Source organism: Nelumbo lutea, chromosome 4 (assembly GCF_056320005.1).
Source record: "Nelumbo lutea isolate HS-2025 chromosome 4, American lotus-T2T, whole genome shotgun sequence".
Classification (NCBI taxonomy): domain Eukaryota; kingdom Viridiplantae; phylum Streptophyta; class Magnoliopsida; order Proteales; family Nelumbonaceae; genus Nelumbo; species Nelumbo lutea.
Window position 1 is genome coordinate 58,062,234 of NC_142687.1, and position 20,859 is coordinate 58,083,092.

At 37.1% G+C, this 20,859-nt stretch overlaps 1 protein-coding gene across 5 annotated transcripts; it reads right to left on the minus strand.

Annotated features, from left to right (window-relative positions):
- Nucleotides 1-2,778: 2,778 nt before the first annotated feature.
- LOC148860765 (large ribosomal subunit protein uL13w-like) lies at nt 2,779-17,529 on the minus strand. 5 transcript variants are annotated; one of them, XR_016112839.1, is made up of 6 exons: nt 17,002-17,529; nt 16,790-16,906; nt 16,613-16,700; nt 4,488-4,600; nt 3,153-3,352; nt 2,779-2,947 (listed from the first exon to the last, which is right to left on the minus strand). XR_016112839.1 is itself a non-coding variant. In XM_088984135.1 (5 exons), the coding sequence occupies exons 1-5, from the start codon at nt 17,271-17,273 to the stop codon at nt 3,298-3,300; spliced, it is 645 nt and encodes a 214-aa protein (XP_088840261.1). In that variant the 5' UTR covers nt 17,274-17,529; the 3' UTR covers nt 2,779-3,297. The 5 variants fall into 5 exon arrangements, 3 of the variants coding, with proteins under 3 accessions (XP_088840261.1, XP_088840263.1, XP_088840262.1); XR_016112840.1 differs by having other exon boundaries at nt 4,438-4,600; XM_088984135.1 differs by having other exon boundaries at nt 2,779-3,352.
- Between the last annotated feature and the right edge of the window lie 3,330 nt (nt 17,530-20,859).

A 20,859-nucleotide genomic window follows, 5' to 3' on the forward strand; every position in this document is an offset into this window, starting at 1 on the left:
TTGTGTTTGTACTTGAGAACACACTTTGTCATGTCCAGTGAATCTGAGCTGTCTGTCTGGTATTAATACTAACTACTCTAAACTGACTGAATATTCAGGGTTGGGTTTATTTTCTGTTATCTGAATCCATCGTTCCATTGATTTTATTGTCTATGGATTTCATGCAATTATAGGAAAATTCCCAGTTCCTATAAAGTTAAATATTATCTTTCGATGGGTCCCACCAGGCCTAGGGCCATGGGGTGAAGATACTTAAGAATTGCATGAACTGATTTTGTATTTCTGTGAGAGAACTCTGGTTGGGTTGTTCATTGTGACACACAGATGGAATGAATTGTAATTATCCTTTTTTTTTTTAAGTTTAAAGTTGGGTGTATTTTGGACTTTGGCAGATCGGGACGGCATCGAATGAAGAACATAAGAAGAAAACGGTCTCACCACCAAATCACTTCCATAGGACGGGATATTATATTAACTACGCCTAACAATTAAATCAGAGGAAGTCAGTCAATCGCCTGATTTACTTGTCTAAACATATGTTGATACTGAAGACCTCCTTCGGTTAGATCTTTCGCTAGTCTATGGGCTTCGTTTTTCAACCACGGGGAATGTCATGAAACCTATAAAATCTACTCACATATTTAGGCCTGACTTTTATTAATTCGGGCTATACAACCATAAACACAAGAATTATCCTCTTTCTTGAGGCATCAAAATTGATCTTAATTGTATCCTCACTTGGGAGAATCCACTTTACCAATATAACCTTGTTGTGTCTCGGCCCATTCTGATATTTATTAACATTTTGAGCTTCTAAACGGTCTCTAATACTTTCTAAAGCTTTCTTCATGATGATCTCCAAAGGGCGATGGCCTATACTATTTCTTTTTGAAGATGCCTTCATTTCTATTCTAACATAGGTGCCAAAGGACAGAAGCAACTTTCTCCCACATTAGCTCTACTTTGTTGGATTATATTGAAAGGAAGTAATTGAGCTAGCTAACTTTGTTCATGTCGCACCTCAACCGCTCACTATACATGATCCTCAACTTTTTCTTTCGTTTTCAGATTCTTCATCAAGACGGAAGCTAATTAAATCTTTGATGGGGGCATTTGTAAGTTGTAACCCAATTATCCTTCCAAATTTTATATGTTCTTCCATCTCCTATCCTCCACATTAGGCAATTTCTTAAACTAACATTTTATTTGCAAATTCCCCTCCAGGCCCAAGAGGCCTTTTGGGGGGTTCCAATTTTCAGGAGATTTCTTTCCTTTCAGACATTTTTCATTTATTATGTTAACCCATAGGTTATCCTTATCTTTCAAGGTTTTCCAGGATAGCTTCATTAGGTTGGCCTCATTAATGAATTAATTCCATTTTCCTTATCCCAAGCCTACCATTGGATTTCAACAAGCAGATGAATACTTTCTAGAGCTTATCTAATTCACTTGTGGTTTGTTTTGGAAATTCTAACATGTTAATTTCACACTAAAACATACTAGCTATAACTAACTTGAGCATAGTGGCCCTTGCCACCTAATGACAACAATTTGCTTCCCTAACTTTCCATTTTCTTCCTCATCTTATCACTTATTTCCTTAGAAGTTTCCCTCCCTATTCTATCATTTATCATAGGGGCACCAAGTATTTACCTCCCTTTTTGCTTCTTGGGATTTCTACTATTTTGGCAAAAAAAAATTTGAAGTCTATTAGGGAGGTTTTTTGAGAAGTATATGGAGGATCTGTTAATGTTTGGTTTTTGCCCTAAAGCTTTGGCATATCTCTTTATAATATACTTGACCTTCGAGACGACTTAAATTGAAGCCTTAGAGGATATCAAATGGTCATATATGCAAATTGAAGTATTGGAATGGAATAGTAGGGAAACCTCTACCCACTTTGACCCCCAGATCCTTTTTTTTTTTCCAGTGTTGTCCTCGATGTGCCGAGTAAGCGCGTCAGTACACATGACAAAAATATACGGCGACAATGGATCCCCTTGCCTAAGGCCGAAGGGTTCACGGGGGGATTTAATGTCCCATCCAATTCATTTTTTGATTGAGACCCATTTTTTCTAGAGTTTTCCCAATATATTGCCATTTTCATGTCTATTTTAATGCCATTAGGCTTGTTTTGCCCTTTTAGTTTTTCATTTTATGGAATATTTCGTGAGCTATTAAAATATTGTCTGTGATTTGTCTCTCTAGTACAAAAGCCAATTAACGGGTGAGACTAATTTATTTGAAATTGGTTTTAGTTGATTTATTAAAATTTTTGCTATAAAATTTATAAATGACATTGCAGAAACTTATAGGTCAGGATTCTGGAATGGTCTTCTCTCTCCAGGTTATCTTCTGAAAGTTGTATTTTTGGGTCTTGTCATTTTTCCTGAATGGAAAAAAGCCACCACCACCTTTATGGAATTATGGCATAATGACGCTCCCATCTTATCCAAAGCAGTACAGCACTAAATAGAACTTAAGATTTAAGGAAGCCTGGGCAAACATTCCCACTTGGGTGGGTTTGGTATGACTTAAGACGCATGGAATAAAAGAAAATCTTTCTTTGCCTCTGGGGCTACAGGCTACAGCATCTGAAAAGTTATCAGGGGCCCATAACATGCTAACTATTATACCTTGCCCATGTTTAGAAGATAAAGTGAAACCCACCATCGAATGGGTTCCACCATTGACGTCTGCTTGGTCTATGTAATTGGCTTGAGGCATGATTGCAAGTGTGCTTTTGGTGCATGCATTTGGGCGGTGGAGTACAGAAAGTTTTATTAAAAGGAAGTTTTGCATGAGACGCAAGAAGACTTTATTAGCAAGCTAGTATGGCATACTTATAATTACAAGGCATTGAGTGTAACAGAAAACATTTCAAACACCTGATCTGCACTGGATAGTGGGTCAAGCTTGTCCTCCTTGATACAATCTGAGAAGTCTCCTGAGTAGGATTAGGATTGATAGGATAAGTTTTTGCATGAGACACATTAAGACTTTATTAGCAAGCTAGTACGACATACTTAAAAAGGCATTGAGTGTGACAAAAAAATCTTTCAAACACCCGATGTGCACTGTTAAAGGTCATATCTTGTCCTCCTTGAAACAATCTGAGAACTGCCAAGCTGGTAGAAATCAATATTATTTACCTTATCAATCACCTTGATAATCAAAGCTTCCAGTGACAAGAAAGAGACTCTTGGGCCGGTGGTTCTCCTTTCTGTCCCTGGTTGTCATGGTTGGCCCCTCCCAACTTCCAAGTGACTCTCCAGCCCATGGACATGGAACCTTACCTTACATTAACATTCGGATGGGAGCCTGGGAACGCTCCTGATGTCCCGAGTCCTCACTGTACATCATTGAGTAGCCTCATCAACTTTGGTCTTTGTATCAGAAAATTTAGGTTTTTTAACTAATTAACAGCAAAAAAAAAAAAAACAAAGATTATCAAGACCGACAAGCCCCTAGTATCATGTCTTTCCCGTATGATAGTCGAACCCTTTCAGATATGAAAATATACACCCCAACCAACCAAAGAAAATTTCAACTTAGGCTCCATTTCAAAAATATGCAAATAAAGTGTGAATGCAAATACGCAGAATGTAAAACAGTCTATTTAAATGTAAAATTGGGCTAGTTTTGCATTGACAAATTTACCTTCTTACCAAACAGACTTTTAGCTGTAATGGATGCAAACATGAATCCCAATAAAATATATACCCTTTTTAACAAATCCCACATTGAATGCAAATTTACTTCTTTTTAATACATTGAAAAATGTATTTTCTGTCAAGCATAATTGTATTCTTGCCAAACACCCAAAAGACTAAACCAGAGTACTATGTTTACCCTAAACCAGGATTTACACTCTATCTGCATTGTTCCCAAACTGAGCCTTAATACTTCTATCCTTGATTCCAATACTTCGGATACCTGATTCCAATACTTCTATCCTTGACCGGTATCAGTTAGGTTAGGATTAAAAGGAGTACAAATACAAATATGTATGTATTTGTACTGTACATATTTGTATTTATACTGTTTCCAAAATGAGCTTTAATATCAAATTGAATGAAAAATACAAAAAAAAAGAGACCATCAACCGTTCAACATTCACGATACGATTTTTTTTTTGCATGCCAAGATTTGGATACCTCAAAGCCAAGCCCAAATTCCATTTCCCCGTCATATGAGATCCCTAGTTCCTTCTTCGTGGTTATGACGATTGCATCCAATGGAAAAACCAGTTCTCAAATCTCAACCCAATTCAAGTAGTCACATGTAGTTTTCAAAACAACCTTTCAAGAGTGTCAAAACTGATAACTAAAATAGCAGCATAGTTCTCTACTAAAAACAAAATGCAACAGCAAAACTAATTTTATAATTACTGCAAAATGCATGAGACATTGAGACTTAAGGAAAACAAGACGGTACTCAAATTCCAATTCACTCATCAGTATTTAACAGGAGACAGGATGTCTAACTGGGAACCCAGCTGTTCCTCCGCAGCCTTCTCAGCTTTGACCCTCAGTTTGGTCAGTTGCTTCCTCCTCTCATATGCTACCTGGGCCCTCTCCTTTCTCTTCTTCTCAAGTTCCTGTAGACGATAGAATTATTAACAATTAGAGGATGACTCTCAAGTGCAAGTTTCCTTCTAACGTGGTTAAAATAAAATACTAATTAAAAGAGTAGAAAAAGTACATATGACTACTTTTCTAAGCGCAGTTTTTCATTACAGGCTCGAATTGCACGAGTAATTCAGTGATGATAAATAGAACACAATTCGAATTCAATGATTTTACTTTTAAAACCATGGAACAGCATGGTATCAATCATCAAATGCAATAGTGACATTCAAACCAGAGAAAAAAAGGCACATTGATCAGAAGGGCCATACCTTAACTCTTTAAGCAATGCTTCTGTAGCTTGTCCCAATATCAAAGTACATTTTCATTTGGGTTCTCTATGTATAGCCATGTCCTTTTGGCAAGTTACCATTTATTTAGCTTTTCCCAATCACAATGATCATATATTATTGCAAGTGTATACAAGATTCTCTCAAGGTTTTGGTGAGGATGAAGAGCATGATGGAGTTCGTGATTTCTTAGAATCGAGGCCTTTGTGAGAAGCTGGCAAATTCTTGATGGTGCTAATTGCCAATGAGCTGATGATTTACACAAGATTAAGGAGTGCAAAAGCAGGAATTCTTTACAAAGTGGATATGGAGAAAGAGTACAAACATGTAAATTGGAATTTCTGGAAGAATTGGGTGAAAATCTGCATTACTGCTCCCTTATTTTCTATTTTAATCAATGGCAGTTCACATGGTTCTTTTGTGAGTTAGAGGGGTTTGAGGCAAGGGAAATGCCGCTCACCTTTCCTGTTTACAGAAGCCTTGTGTTTGACGATGCAAAAGGCAATGGTTTGCAATTTGCTACAGGGTTTTAAAACTGATAGGAAGGGGGGAGATAGCTCTTTTACGGTTTGCAAATGATACCTTATTTCTGTACAATAATTACAAAGAGCAAGTAGAAACGTTGAGATGGTTTTGGGACTGAAGATAAACTTGTATAGAAATGAATCATCATGGTGGGTCAGGGTGTAAATTTCCATGAATTCTCTGGAACTCTGGGCTGCAAAATTGGAAAGCTTCCCTCAAAATATCATGGTACCCACTTGGACCAAACTGCTGACTGCACCTTCAGTTCCATTTGGGCCCCTATATTAGAAACCATAGATAAGAGACTTTCAGAATGGAAACCTAAATATTTGTCAAAGCCCAAAGGGCCTCCTTCCAAGGTAACTTAGTGCATTGAAAAGAAATTGTGAGATTTCCTTTTTTTTTTTTTTTTTGCAAAAGGGCGGGAAGGATCTAAAATTCACCAAGTCAGATGGGAGAAGATTTATAGTTGTAAAAACAATGGCAGTTTAGGAATTATGACAATAAAGGAAATAAACACTTCCCTTCTAGACAAATGGTAGTGGAAACTTGGAAATCAGGAAGGTGGTCTCTGGAAGTGATTGAAGCCAAGCATGGCAGAAGTGAACTAAGATGAGACTATAATGAAGTGACTTCTTATGGTTCCAGTCTTTGGAAAGGCAATAGTAATAATAGCTAAATTCCCGGGAAGGTGGGTAATGCAGGAGCTGAAGAATGAAATTTGGAATTTTCTTAAATTTTCTATAGTTTTGTATTGGACAGCATGGGTATTTTCGTAATTTTAACTAGTTCTGTGTGGGCCTGCGCTCTAACATCTTGTTCCTCTAGTTTAGTAGGGATTATCTTTCAATTTTCAGTTTATTTGCATTAGTAGATAGAACGTTGTGTTTCTTGATGCACAAAGGAGTGGCATTTTTGTGATTATGATGAATAGTACTTCGGGCCACAAGTCACTCTACATAAATAGATGTATTCTCTTCCTTTTGAAGCTAATGAATGAATAATGAACAAATGAATATTTCTTAAGAGCTCTCTTACTGAATGGAGTGATTCTGTGACCTCTTTTTTATCGGTAGATTCTAGGACTCCTTGGAGTGATTCCTTGGGATTTCTCTCTTTTCTCTTTCTCTACCCTTTCTACTCTCTCTTTCTGTCTTATGTTAGTTTGTTCCAGCCCTACTGCACAAGTTTTGGTATTAGAGCTAATGCTTAGTCACCATGTTCTCACAAAGTGTCCGATTCTATGGGCCTAGGGTATCATTTAAACAATCTCATGGGTCTAGAATCAATGATGATAGGATTTTTGAACCATATGATGGGTTTATGGTTGATTTACTTGAAAATTTGGTGGAAGAAAGTAGATTTAGTAACATTGGCTATAGGAGTAAGGTTATCAAGAATGTTAGAAGAGAAAGGGAAGTGCCTAATTTCAAGGGAGAAAAAGACAGACAAGCATTCTATAATTGGATTGCTATAATAGAATAATATTTTGATTGGCATGATATGTCTAAAAAACAAAGATTTAGATTTGCACGCAGGAAGCTCGCGGCTATTGCTAAAGTATAGTAGAGAACTCTTGAGCAACAACTAAAAAATAGAGGTGAAGATAAAGATGTATTTGCAAGAAATGTACACTCCACAATACTTCCATGATAATCTATATGTGGAGTTGACTAATCTCAAGCAATGTATGCCATATGTAGTTCAATATATGCATAAGTTTGATGAATTATATATTAGATGTGGCATTACAGAAAGTGAAAGGCACAAATTAGTTCGTTTCATGAATGGACTAAGGGATGATATCAAGAATGAACTGTCTACAATTCAGATTTATGACTTAGATCATGCCTTTGATTTGGACCTTAAGATAGAGAAGAAGCAGCTGATTACAACAAAGAATTTGAAGCCAATGAAAAAAAAGTACAAAAAGATGATTTCTTGCATGTTGGTGCCCATCTTGGAGTTAAAGTTGTGAATGAAGAATTTCAACCTAAAGAAGTTGTAAACATTGAAGATCAAAAGGGTGCAACCCAAGAAAATATTAGAATTGTTGAAGAAGAAACTTCCAAAACCTATGGTCAACTTGAGGTTAATGATCAAGAAGAGATAGAAGTGGAGCAAGTTGAAGAAATTCAGGTGTAAGTTGCAAATGTATTGGTTGTAGTAGATGTAAGGAAGTAAGTCACGACTTTACCTTACAAGTTCAACTAGAATCAATTCAAGAATTACAAGTTGACATAGTACAAGTTCCACCAACATCAATAATGGCAAAAGTTCAAGAGTTTGTTGAAGTACCAAGGGGAGCTGAACACATGGAGATGGAGATTTTTCAACCAAAGATTGAAAAAAAAGTTCCAAATGCTACAGTTGAGATTTTGGATATGAAAGTTCATAGTGATAAGCAAGGAGAAGATTCATCACAAGATAAGTTGATTGGTAATGTAAGTGGTCAAGAAGCTAATGGTATTGATTATTTAACAATGAAGGTTATAGAATGCAGCATTTCAGACATACATTGCTTTCAAGATTCATTTATAGCTATGCGACATCTACTCTACAGTCTAAGTATGTTGGAGTAGCTATGGGAATTACTACTCCTTTTGTCATTGAGGTACATCAACTTTTCACCCACAAGTTGTTCAAAACTCGAGGACGAGTTTTTTTAAACCAGGGGAGAATAATGTAGGAGCTGAAGAATGAAATATGGAATTTTCTTAAATTTTCTATAGTTTTGTATACTTGGACACTATGGGTATTTTTGTAATTTTGACTAATTCTGTGTAGGGCCTAGGCTATAACATCTTGTTCCTCTAGTTTAATAGGGCTTATGATGTGGACAGAAAGACAAATTACATGCAGTACCTCAAGTATACAGCAATAAGCACAAGAAATACCAAGCTGAAAACAACAAAATAAATTGGACTTTTTGGGATTTCAGACCTAAACCCGAAGTAAAACTCCTCCTAGAACAGTTCCGCTACAGTAACAATGGCAGCAAGCCGGCCTCCCGCACGGACATGCAGCGATGGAGGGATTGGAAGGTGCCAAGATGGGTTGACTCCTCAAAACCCAAGCTCCCAATGCTTGAAAACACTAGCTGGGGCTGAGCTACAGTTCAAACAAGAGAGAAAGAACCAAAAAAAAACCCTACAGAAACAGCCCCCTTCTCTTTTATAAGACTCATTGGCTTGCTGGACAAACTAGTTAAAATATTTACACATAAGCCCCCTAGAATGTTTCCCTCTCACCAACAACTCCTTACGAACAAAACTAACTTCAAATGAACACTTAAAAGATAAATTTTGTTACAAAAAGACCCAAGAGACCAAAACCCAATAGCAATGCACCCAACTGCCCCTGACCAAAAATCTGATTTATAAAATGACGAAAATACCCCTGGTCCCAAACTGTCAACAAAGCTACCCAAAAATAACAATTTGGGATCCTACTACAAGAAAAACATGCAAACTAGAAAACATACACATATTTTTTCTTTTTTTTCTCTTGCCTCATCATTCATGTCGGGTTAAAAAGAGCTCAACCCCATGCGAGCAGCAATTTTAGCAGCCTTGCACATATTTCCATCTAGATTCATAAACTCCTCTTCATTAATCCAAGAGTTCTCGATTGATGGTTTTCTTTTCCACTTGACCATGAACCTAAAATAGGCCCCATTTCTAGTGTTGGTGACTCGGACATTTTCTACACTCTCTACTTGTTCAAACTCATTAGAACTACTTGTCCTCACCCATCCTTTGTTGTTGGTTCTAGGTCCCCATGGTAATCAAAGAGGTCCGCTACATTAAAAATGGGTGAAATGGACTAATCAGTTGGTAGCTCAATTTGGTATGCATTGTCATCAAACCATCTCAGCACTTGACATGGACCAATTTTTTTTTCTTCAACTTATGGTAAGCCCCAACAGGAAACCTCTCAGGTTGCAAATAAACCATGACTAGATCGCCCTCATGAAACTCTTTCACTCGGCGATGCTTATCCTTAGCTTCTTTATACCTTTGGTTGCTTTCTTTCAGCTTCTATCGCACATTCTCTTGAATCTCTTGAATGGATTCAACTAAAGCTTCGGCATCATCACTCACTCGCCGCAACCCTGTTATAGGAGCAAGATCATCAGCACTTTTAGGTGACCAACCATACACAACCTCAAAAGGAGTCTTCCATGTAGATCTATTAACTGAATCATTGAAGGCAAATTCAACTTGTTGTAGGATGAGATCTCATTGCTTTAGTAGTCTCCAACTAGGCTCCTCAACAAGTTGCCTAGGCTTCGGTTAACCACTTCAGCTTGTCCATCTATTTGTGGGTGAAATGTACTGCTATATTGTAGAGTAGTACCCATACGCTTCCATAAAGTTCTCCGAAAGTAGCTAAGGAATCTTGTGTCACGAACTGATGTGATAGATCTTGGCAATCCATGCAACCGAACAACTTTGAAAAACAAGTTAGCTACATGAGAAGCATCAGAAGTCTTTTGGCAACCAATAAAATGGGCCATTTTAGAGAAACAATCAACCACAACAAAAATAGAGCCATTACCCCTAACTGTTCTTGGCAATTCCAACACAAAATCCATAGTAATATCAGTCCACAGTGCTTCTGATATGGGTAAGGGAAGATACAAACCTGTATTTTGATGTTGCCCCTTAGATGTTTGGCACTTATGACATCTATCAACAAAATAGAACACATCCTTTTGTAGCCTTGGACAAAAGTACCTTTTGGAGACCATTTCAAGTGTCTTTTGTGACCAAAATGTCCCTTGCAATGCAAATCAGCAATGAGTAATGCCCTCAAGGATCCTAATGGAATACATAACCTATTGCCCACGAAAAAGTAGCCATCATTCCACACAAACTTCGCTTGAATATCCTTGTCACCTGCTGTATAGCTTCTACAAATAGGGACAAAATAAGGGTCATCTTGGTATTGGTCTTTGATGGAGCTGAATCCCACAACATTAGTAGACATTGTTGACACCAAGTGAACTCTCCTACTAAGAGAATCAACTACCTGGTTTTGCTGTCCAGCCTCATGCTTTAAAACAAAATTATAATCTTGTAGAAAGTCAATCCATTTAGCATGTCTTCCCTTTATCTTCTGTTGGGAGTTAAGGTGCTTCAATGCTTCATGGTCTGAATACAATACAAACTCCTACTGAATAAGAATAATGCCTCCAAAATTTCAGCGTTTGCACAATGGCATAAAACTCAACATCATAAGTTGGAATACTTCCTTCTAGAATCATTAAGTTTCTCACTAAAGTAAGCAACTGGACAGCCTTCTTGGCTAAGGACAGCTCCAATCCCAACATGGGATGCATCACATTCAACTTCAAAGAGATTGTTAAAATCAGGTAAAACCAATACCGAAGACTTCCTCATCCTCATCTTTAGCTCTTGGAAGCTTTTCTTAGCTGCGGGAGTCCAAGTAAACTCACCTCCTTTCAAGCATTCAGTAATGGGTGCCACAATAGTGCTGAAATTCTTTATAAACCTATGATAAAATGTTGCTGGCCCATGGAAACTACGAATTTCAGTTAAGGTCTTTGGTATTGGCCACTCTTGAATAGCTATAACTTTTTCTTGATCCACCTCAATCCCCTTGGCTGAAACAACATACCCCAAAAACACTAACCGATCTGTCACAAAATTACACTTCTTCAAATTTATATATAGTTGATTTTGTCTCAAGACTTCTAGGATTGCTCTCAAGTGTTCTAAGTGGTTGTCATAATCTTTGTTGTGGATGAGTATATCATCAAAATAAACTACCACAAACTTCCCAATGAACGGCCATAAAACTTGGCTCATGAACCTCACAAAGGTGCTAAGAACATTAGACAACCCAAATGGCATAGCCAGCCATTCATAAAGACCTTCCTTAGTCTTGAATGCAGCCTTCCACTCATCCCCATCTCGGATACGAATTTGATGGTATCCACTCTTCAGATCTATCTTTGAAAAAACTTGTGAGTCGGCCAATGTGTCTAACATGTCATCAAGGCGGGGTATGGGAAATCTGCATTTAACTGTAATCTTGTTAATGGCACGACTATCAACACACATACCCCAGCTACCATCTTTCTTTGGTGTGAGCAAAGTTGGTACAGCACATGGGCTTAAGCTCTCACGGATCAGCCCCTTCTTCAACAACTATGTTACTTGTCTTTAGAGCTCCTCATGCCCCTTAGGGCTCATTCTATAGTGGGGTAGGTTAGGCAATGCTGCTCCCGGCATTAAATCTATATGATGTTGTACATCTCTTAAGGGAGGAAGGCCATCGGGTAATTCTTCTGGCATCACATCAGCATACTCATGAAGTAGCTCCTTCACCAACTCTAGAACAAGTGTTTCTTTGCTAACTTCTTTTGTAACCAGCACGTAAACAACATCCAAATTCCCATCTTGATCCAATTTATTTAAGGTGAAGAGAGTAGTGGTTGGCTTTGTTTCCTTCTTTGGAAATGAATCAAGTTGCATTGGTTTAAAAGTTATCTTATTGTCTTTCACAAAGCTGTATGTGTTCTTGTCCCCATAATGAATGGTCTTACGGTCATATTGCCATGGGTGACCCAAGAGAATATGGCATGCATCCATTGGGACAACATCAAACCATATCGATCCTTCAAATGTATTACGAATAGAAAAATTAACTAGGCATTTAGAAGAAACTCTTATTTCATTTCCTTTGTTGAACCACAAAATACGATATGGTCGGGGATGTTGAACAATCTTGAGCTGTAATTTATCCACCATCTCTTGAGAAACAAGATTCTCACTACTTCCACTATCAATAATCAGGTTACACAACTTCCCACCAGCTGTACGTGTTCTAAAGATATTCTTTCTCAACCAGTCCCCTAGTAGCGGTTCTTGAGGTGTACCCATAGAGTGTCATATCACTAGAGCTTCACCCTCAATATCCCCATCCAAGTTTTCTTCCTCTAAAGCATTAGCTTCAGTAGTTTCAGCCACTTGCTCATTCTCAACATGGCCTATATCACCTTGTTGTTCATCAGTGACTTCATCAACCAAATGTGTTTGCCCATCAATCCTTCTCTTAGGACATTCATTTGAACAATGTCCCAACTCCATGCACTTGAAACATCTAATAGTAGGTTGCCCTTGACTACTCTTTGTTGCATTTGAAGTCCCTTGGACTATAGGTTGTGTTTGGTTCATCACACGACCCCTACCAGCCCCAATACTTCGACCTACTGATGAAGATGTACCTTGGACATCACTTAGCCTCCGCCCTGAGCTCCAACTCAGTTGAGCTTCAACCTTTAGAGCTAGCTGATATGCATCCTTTACCTTATACGGGCAATGTAGGCTGACTTGATCTTGTATTGGCAACTTCAAACCATTGATATATCTACCAACTTTTTGTTGTTCAGTTTCTGGCATATTACTCCGAAGAGTTAATCTATTAAATCTATTAAACTCTTGTGTACTCCTTCACACTCTTTTCCCGTTGCCTTAAATTCTACACCCTTTGGTAAAGAGTTTGCTCATATTCTGGTGGTAAAAATTGGGCTTTCAGCTTTCCTTTCATTTTTCCCCAAGAACTAACCTTTCTTTTCCCCTTCCTTTCCCTGTCCCTTTGGTAATTTTTCCACCAATCTAAGGCTGTCCCACGCATCTTGGCTGCCACAAGCTTCACTTTTCTTTCTTCATTCATTTCTTTCCAGTCTAGAAGCTTTTCAGGTTCCAACTCACCATCAAACTCGGAAATATGAAGTTGAACACCATGACCTTGATTAGATTGTAAAGCTTGCACTATTCGGTCTTCCCACCGCTAGTTGTTAATCCTTCAGGTTGCTCAATGTCTTCAATTGATTCTTCACTAATAATGCCAATGAGTTGATCATCAACTCTAGGAGCTTGTCTTCTTCTTCCTAACCCCAAATCATTCGCTATGTCACCATCCCTAGCAACATTTTGAACTACAAGTTGAGCAAGATGTTCAATCTGTTCTTGCAGTCCTCTTATAGCCTCTTGGAAAACCTCTACAGTGACATGTGGTCTTCTACCACCCCTACCACGCCCACCCCTTGCAGCCATGATAATATAGAAAACACAAGGAGATGAACTTTGAAGCAAACCCAAGGAAAGAACTTGCTCTGATACCACTTGATGTGGACAGAAAGACAAATTACATGCAGTACCTCAAGAATACAGCAATAAGCACAAGAAATAAAAAGCTGAAAACAACAAAATGTGTGGCTATCATTGGTCAAGAAGATTCGAACAGTCATTGGATGGAAATCGGATTTGGTCCTCACAAGACTGTGCTCACACCATTCGCACAATGCCTTACAGCTTTGCAATGGGAATATCTCCCCATGAAAAAAAGCATACAAGTACGGAGATATTCTCAATGTGCTGCTGTAAAAGGCTGTGAGAACGGTGTGAGTACAGTCTTGTCACTTGTGAGCACTGAATCTGATCTCATTGGATGAACAAAGAAACACAGTTGAAGTGGATTGTAATGGCCTGTATAGGAGTTAATGAGGCAAAATAATCTGATTCTTTAACAAAGAAGAGATGTGGGGTTCCTAGGACAAGGAACATCTTATAATGGATAAAACCGTTGATTTTCTTGCTCTTAATGGACTGGTTTAACAGAAGCGGCGAGATGATCTAGTAGTGCTGTTGAAAACCACTCTGATGACATCATCTATAACTTCACCAAATAAGACAGTTAAGAGGAGGAGGGGGAGGTGGAGGAAGAAGAAGATGAAGAAATAGGTAGTTCCAAACACTTTACTCTTCTTAAAATCTGCAAAATTCTTAGAGTTCATTCTTTTAAGGATGTACTCTAAGAATTTTGCAGATTTTAAGAAGAGTAAGTGTTTGGAACTACATATTTCTTCTTAAAACTAGGGATGTCAACAGTTTGGGTCTGGGTCCAGATAGGGTAAAACCGAAACCAACCCAAAATGAAATATCAAGAAACTGGAACCAAACAGACCCTATAGGGTTTGTAATTTTAGATCCGGAACCGAACCTTTCAGTTATTGTGACAATTGGGTCTGACCATGGACTCGATTATGATAAACTTGCTGAAAATACTATACATTTAATAATATATACTAATTTATTTATTATATTATACATTTGATATATAATTATTTAATATATTATACATTTAATACATATACATGGTTATATACACATATATGGCTTGGGTTGGGTCTGAGTCGGTTTTGAACTAGTAGAACCAGTTCCAAACCAACAATAATCCGAACAATATATCAGGAATTGGAACCAACCATTCGGTACAGACCCTGGAACCAGAACCGGCCCAATCAGTTTGGGTCCTTTGGATCAGACCCAACCCATTAACAACCCTACTTAAAACCCAAATGAGGGGGAACCCATGCAAGTATAGCAAATATAAAAGAAACCAACATGAAGTAACCTTCAAAGTGAGGATACATGGAGAAGGCTGGGTGTAATCAAGTTGAATCAAGCCAAGTAACAAGCTGCCCGAGCTCAAGCTCGACTCAAAAACACAAAGCTCAAAACTCGACTTGATCTCGATTGAGTTTCATGTATTTGGCTCAAACTCAACTCAAATCGATACTCACGAGCTACTACCCAGCTCGACTCAAGCCAATTATAAATAAATTAATATTAAAATCCATAAATAAATCAATATTAGGTATATTAAAATATTAAAAATAAAAATATATTAAAGAATTATAGATAAATTAATATTATAAATTCTATAAACAAAAATATATTATTAAAATCAATTATAATGGTATCAACTTATATTATAAATAAGTTAATGCCAAAAATTAATGCTTATTTATATTATAAAAATATTAAAATTAGTATTTTAATATGAGCTCAATTAGGCTCGTGAGCCACTCGATCTGAGTATTGTGAAGCTAAAACTCATCTCAACCAACTACCGACTCAAACTTGGTTACTATGAGTCAAGCCCAAGTAGCTCACGAGTAGGCTCAGCTCGCTTACACCCCTTGAGACCAAGAAAGTGAAATCTAACTTGCACTAATAAAAGAACTAGAAATTCATTAATTGGGCCAGAAGAAAAACTCCAAAAACAAGAATCGTACAAAGGCTATAAATGATCTTGTGACCATTTCTCATAGCAGTGCAAAATTCCACCAAATAAAAGATGCCAATATTCTATGAAATTCTTTTTTTATCATACGTAATATTCTATGAAATTCTTCATACAATAAATTCAACCATAGGCCTTGAAAGAAGACCCCTTTTAATTCAACAAAGCAGCACACTAGATGCAGTCAATAATCAAAATAGGGCAAAATCAGAATGCAGCAAACTGTTTTTACAATTCACAAGGATAAAGTGCAAAACTACCCTTGTAAGCATATCTGAATGTGTTAGAGAGTAGCCTAACAACTTACAGTACTTGTATATTTTCTCTATTAAATTAATAGAATAGCAATACCATATGTAGTAAAAAATATAATGAAAAGAAGTTTTTATAGCACTAAAAATATTATTGATTATAAGAATAAAATCAAAACTAAGATAATATTATATCTTGGGACGAATGCAGAATTAGCTGTGCAAAGGTGACATCAGCCATAATAATATCCAGTTTCACTTACATATTCATGTTCATGTTGCAATTGATTTATTAACAGTTAGATTACACAATGAACCATGAATTTTTAACAGTTACGTTTTGGTACATAAAACTTGTTTTTCAAGAACAAAACCAGAAATAATCATAAAGAATTGAATATTCTAAAATTTCATAAGATTGAACACAAAAAATGGTTCTGAAAATTAGTCAAGTTTAGTTCCAGAATGAAGGTGCCGGAGCAAATTATTGTATAGGATCCTTATACCGGAATCAGTACCAAAAAAAATATTAATATAAATTCAGACAACTCTTGATCCGGCACATAGATAAATAACAAAGTCTCACCATAATGAAAGCATGAATAAACGGGATAAATCCATACAAACAAGCATACCGTATCTAGAACCGCACAATTATGATAACCAGCAAACAAAATAATTTACAACATATCACTGCAATTCCGATATTCTAATAAAGCATTCCCTTATATTCAAAACGCCCAAAATCTCATCGTGAAATGCAGCATTGACAAGAGAGCAGTAAATCTTAAACTCTCACCTTAATAGTGTCATAGTGGCTCCATCCAACCTCCGATGAAAGGCGACCCAACAAGCAGTAATTATGCCCGGGTTGAAGCCTCAAAACCCTAATCTCACAATGGCCCAGAATAGGAGATCATAAATATGAACCGAAAAGAATAGAAACCCACCTCGGTCTAATAGCTAAAACACTTACTTGAGTGCGTCAGGAATGACCATCCTCTTCATCTTATCATAGGGAGGAGGAATTCCCTCGTAAGCCTTCAAGCGACCAAGCGCAGCCGCTCCACGCTTAGTCTTGTGAGGAATCATTCTGCAAAACAAGCACGAACGAGAGAAACTCAAGTGGGTTTGATTTACGAGAGATAAAGAAAAATAAACAGACAGACAGACAGAGCATCTACGGACCCTCGAATCGTCCTCCAGAGGATCTTAGCAGGGGCGCGGAAGTGAATGGGGCCGTGAGACGGTTTAGTGTTCATCCGCTTTCGGAGGAAGCGAAGGTACTTCATCTTCTGGCGAACGAGGCCGCCAGAGAGACAGATCTCTTCGCACCGGACGACAACTACCTTCTGGCCATTGAGAAGTTCCTTCGCAATAATGGAGGCCAGTCGACCGAGCATGTGGTGGCGCGCATCCACCACCACCCTCCGTGCACAGATTCCTGAACCTGACACCATTTTGGTTGGGTGCCGACGGCTGAGAGGAACGAGAATAAAGAAGAGATTGAGGGTTCAATAACGCAGAAAAAAGGGGTATTACCGTATTAGGGTTTGACTCAAGTAGGGGGTTCAAGTCGGGACGGGTTAGGTCGGGTTGAGGTCAACCCTAACCCAACCCGAGCTATTGAACCCCGGCCCTACTCTAACCAAACCCTCAAATTTTGGGCTGGTTTCGGGTTGGCCCGATTTTGTTATTTCCTTTTACCCAGTGCTCTCATTTCTAATGTTAAAAAAAAAAAAGAGGGGTTTTTATTGATTCCCAAAAAAAAAAGTAAGACTAAGTTTGGAAAGAGTACAAATGCAAATATGTACAGTGCAAATGCATACAAAATATAAGGTTTTGCACTCTATATATTTGCGTTTGTACTCCCAAACTGAGCCTAAGGGTTGCTTACCAAAAAAAATAAGGGTTCAAGTTAATTCAATTTTATCATTATTAGATATTATATATATATATATATATATATATAAAAAGAACATAATTGTCATTCTAAAAATTTTGCCTTGAAACTTGTGGCATACAATATACATTAGATAGATGAATACATACATGCATACAATATTTATACTAAAAATCATAAATGCCTACATATATTATATACATAAATATTTACATACATAAATACATGTTTGTAGCATGGTTTTGAAAATTAGACTGGACTAGACAATTGGATTGGTTGACTAGGGAAACGGTCATGGACCCAAGTATGGGTTTAGATCTCAAAACCGCCTGAATCGGCATTGAATTGGGTGATCGAACCATTTGACCCAAGAACCGGTGGTGAAAACAATTTCATTTTCGGTCCAATTTTTAAAACCATGGTTTGTAGAATATTTATACATACAAATATAAAATTGAGTGGGGGTTCAGGTTGAGTCGGGTTGGTCATTGCATCATCCCTATCTCAACCTAAAATTATATTAGGTTCATACTTTTCAACCCTAACCCTAACCTGAGCTTCAACCCAATTTGACTTTTTCAAGTTGGGTTTGAGCTAACTTGGCCTAAGATGCAACCCTAGGTTTGAGTTCCCTTTTGCTACAACATGATTTAGTGAGCTTGCCAATGTTCCTCTTATGAAGTCTTCACAACAAATCCATTATCAAGGTCTTTTATGTGTTGTTGGGTAGTTTACTATAATAGAAACCTGCCTAGCATTTGTTATATCTGTGGTTGTCTTGGCCATGGATTCTTTAGGTGTAATGTTCAATCTCATTTACGATCCTAAAGTTTTGAAAAACAACCAATGAATAATTATGGGCGTTGGCTTTGAGGTAATATTTTTGTGAGACTAAAGTGGAGAAGACATGTGTTTCAAGAATAAATGGAGGAAGACATTGTAGGCAAGAAACTAGTTAAGGTTCTATGAGTTAAGGTAATAACAATATTAGTAAAATAAGGTGGGAAAGTGAGAAGCTCTTCAAGGACAGATGGCCATCAACAACTAATGGGCATGGCAGTTCAATATCTAGAAGTCTAAATCTATACTACTATTAAAAGTGTGAATAAGACTGTGGAACTTTTTTATTACTAAAATATCCTAATTTTTTATATTTGGTCATTCTCTAATTGTAATGACAAAAATCTAATTTGAATAACCACATTTCTCATCATTCAAATCCCACTCATTAAGCCTTATATTTAAGATATTAACTCCCATTAACATTTATTGAATCCTTATTTTGACTAGAATACCCTTGCTTTTGAATTTGTCCCCTCTTTAATTGTGAAGCACAAAATGTAATTTGAACTACTGCATTTCTCCTTGTTCAATTCCCTCTCATTAAGCCTTATATCTAAGGTACTTACTCCCATTTTTCATTGAATCCTATATTAATTAATTGTATTAAAGAAAAGTAAGTGTGATAAATTATGATTATTTTCATCGATGATAGAGATAAAATACAAATTTAAAACCAACCAAAAAATGGAGTTGCTTTCCCGTTTTGTGGCAAGTTAACAATTCAACCTTTTTGAACAAAATGTGTCAACCCATGATGTTATGCTTTAATAATAATAATAATAATGATAATAATAATAATAATAATAATAATAATAATAATAATAATAACAACAACAACAACAACAACAACAAATATTATATTATTAATTAAATAGAGATGAAAATACACAAAAGTACAAAAAATACAAACAATTTCGTAGAAAACATTTGGACACTTTTCTAATATCATATATTCATGATATTAAACAAAAATAAATGTGACAAATAAGAACAAATTTTATAGATATATAAATATAAAAAATATAAAAAGTTCTAGAAATTTTGGAAATATATTATTTACTATCATTATAATCATAAAAATTGGGAGAATTATGGCTCAGCCCGGAATTGATGCTAATTCGTGGGCGGGCATTGGTGTATAGATTGGGGGTTTTTCACATCTTAAATGTTTATAGCTCTACAGTGGAATTCAGAAATCTGCATTGGGCCTGTTTGTACTTTTCTGTAAAAAAATTCCAACATGCAAGGCACGTTATGAGCGTTGGAACAACCGGCTTACTTGCTACTTGGGCTGGAAATGGAGTCTTCACCCATCAAGTAGATGAAAAGGAAGTGATGGGACCTCCAAGATTTACATCGGAAAGAATTTTTTATTTATTAGTGACTCCAAAGCCCGAGGCACCAACTAACTAGTCTAGGTAAGACTCAGATGGGAGAGGGAAGGGGTTAGGCACCCCTTTCCCGAGTCCAATAGGTGGGGCCCACATGGTGATCCAAACAATGTGATCATAAATGCACAACTAATAATAAGCGTAGTAGTGTTGGGGAAAGTAACACACTGAAAATAGACAAAGAATCTACCCTATTTAATTTATTTATTATATATTTTTTCTTTTTTTATCTTCTATAATTTCAATCCGAATCCGAGACCTACATCCTCCATCAACTCAAATGGATGTTCCCTTCCATACTCACAGATCAATCCCCTTTTGGATGTAGGGGCCTGAGCAAAAGGGTGAAAGATTACTCCCTCACCCCTTTTCTATCAGTGCCCCCACCTTCGGACTCAATGGAATGATCTAAAGAGAGGAAGTTCAAACCTCTCGGATCGATTCAGGTAGACATTTTAATTTGAGTACACTCGATCATCATTCAATTTAAACATCCATAAGGCACCATGTTTAATTTCATCAACAACATTGGTCATCAAATTGGAGGTTGAAATCGGAGTTAAAAAAAAAAGATAGTAGCGATCTGATCTATAAGAGACAAGAGCTGATTCAATGATAATTTCATTACTAGATAGTTTCAAAAAAGGAACAAAATAAACTAAAACCAAATATGGAAATTATAGAAGAGTTTACTTGGGTTGTTTCATAGCCTGCAAAATCAGACCGATGTTGGCTCGGTTATGTTTTGACTTGAGTTCGACCGATGCTACAGAGGGAGATTTTAGAGGCTATGACAGGGAGTTTGAACATTCGAAACTCCTAAACTGACCCTTGTGAACATAGTTCCACCACAATGCAACCACTGCCTTGTGAGGTTTGATTTGAGACCAGGAAGAAGGCACCCGCAGG

What these genes read in the sequence shown, in the direction of transcription:
- LOC148860765 (XM_088984135.1), bottom strand. Translation starts at nt 17,273, where the DNA reads ATGGTGTCAGGTTCAGGAATCTGTGCACGGAGGGTGGTGGTGGATGCG. An exon ending in CTCTGGAGGACGATTCGAGG is followed by an intron (nt 16,907 to 17,001) that starts GTCCGTAGATGC and finishes CTTGTTTTGCAG; the next exon opens with AATGATTCCTCACAAGACTA. An exon ending in GTCATTCCTGACGCACTCAA is followed by an intron (nt 16,701 to 16,789) that starts GTAAGTGTTTTA and finishes TTGTGAGATTAG; the next exon opens with GGTTTTGAGGCTTCAACCCG.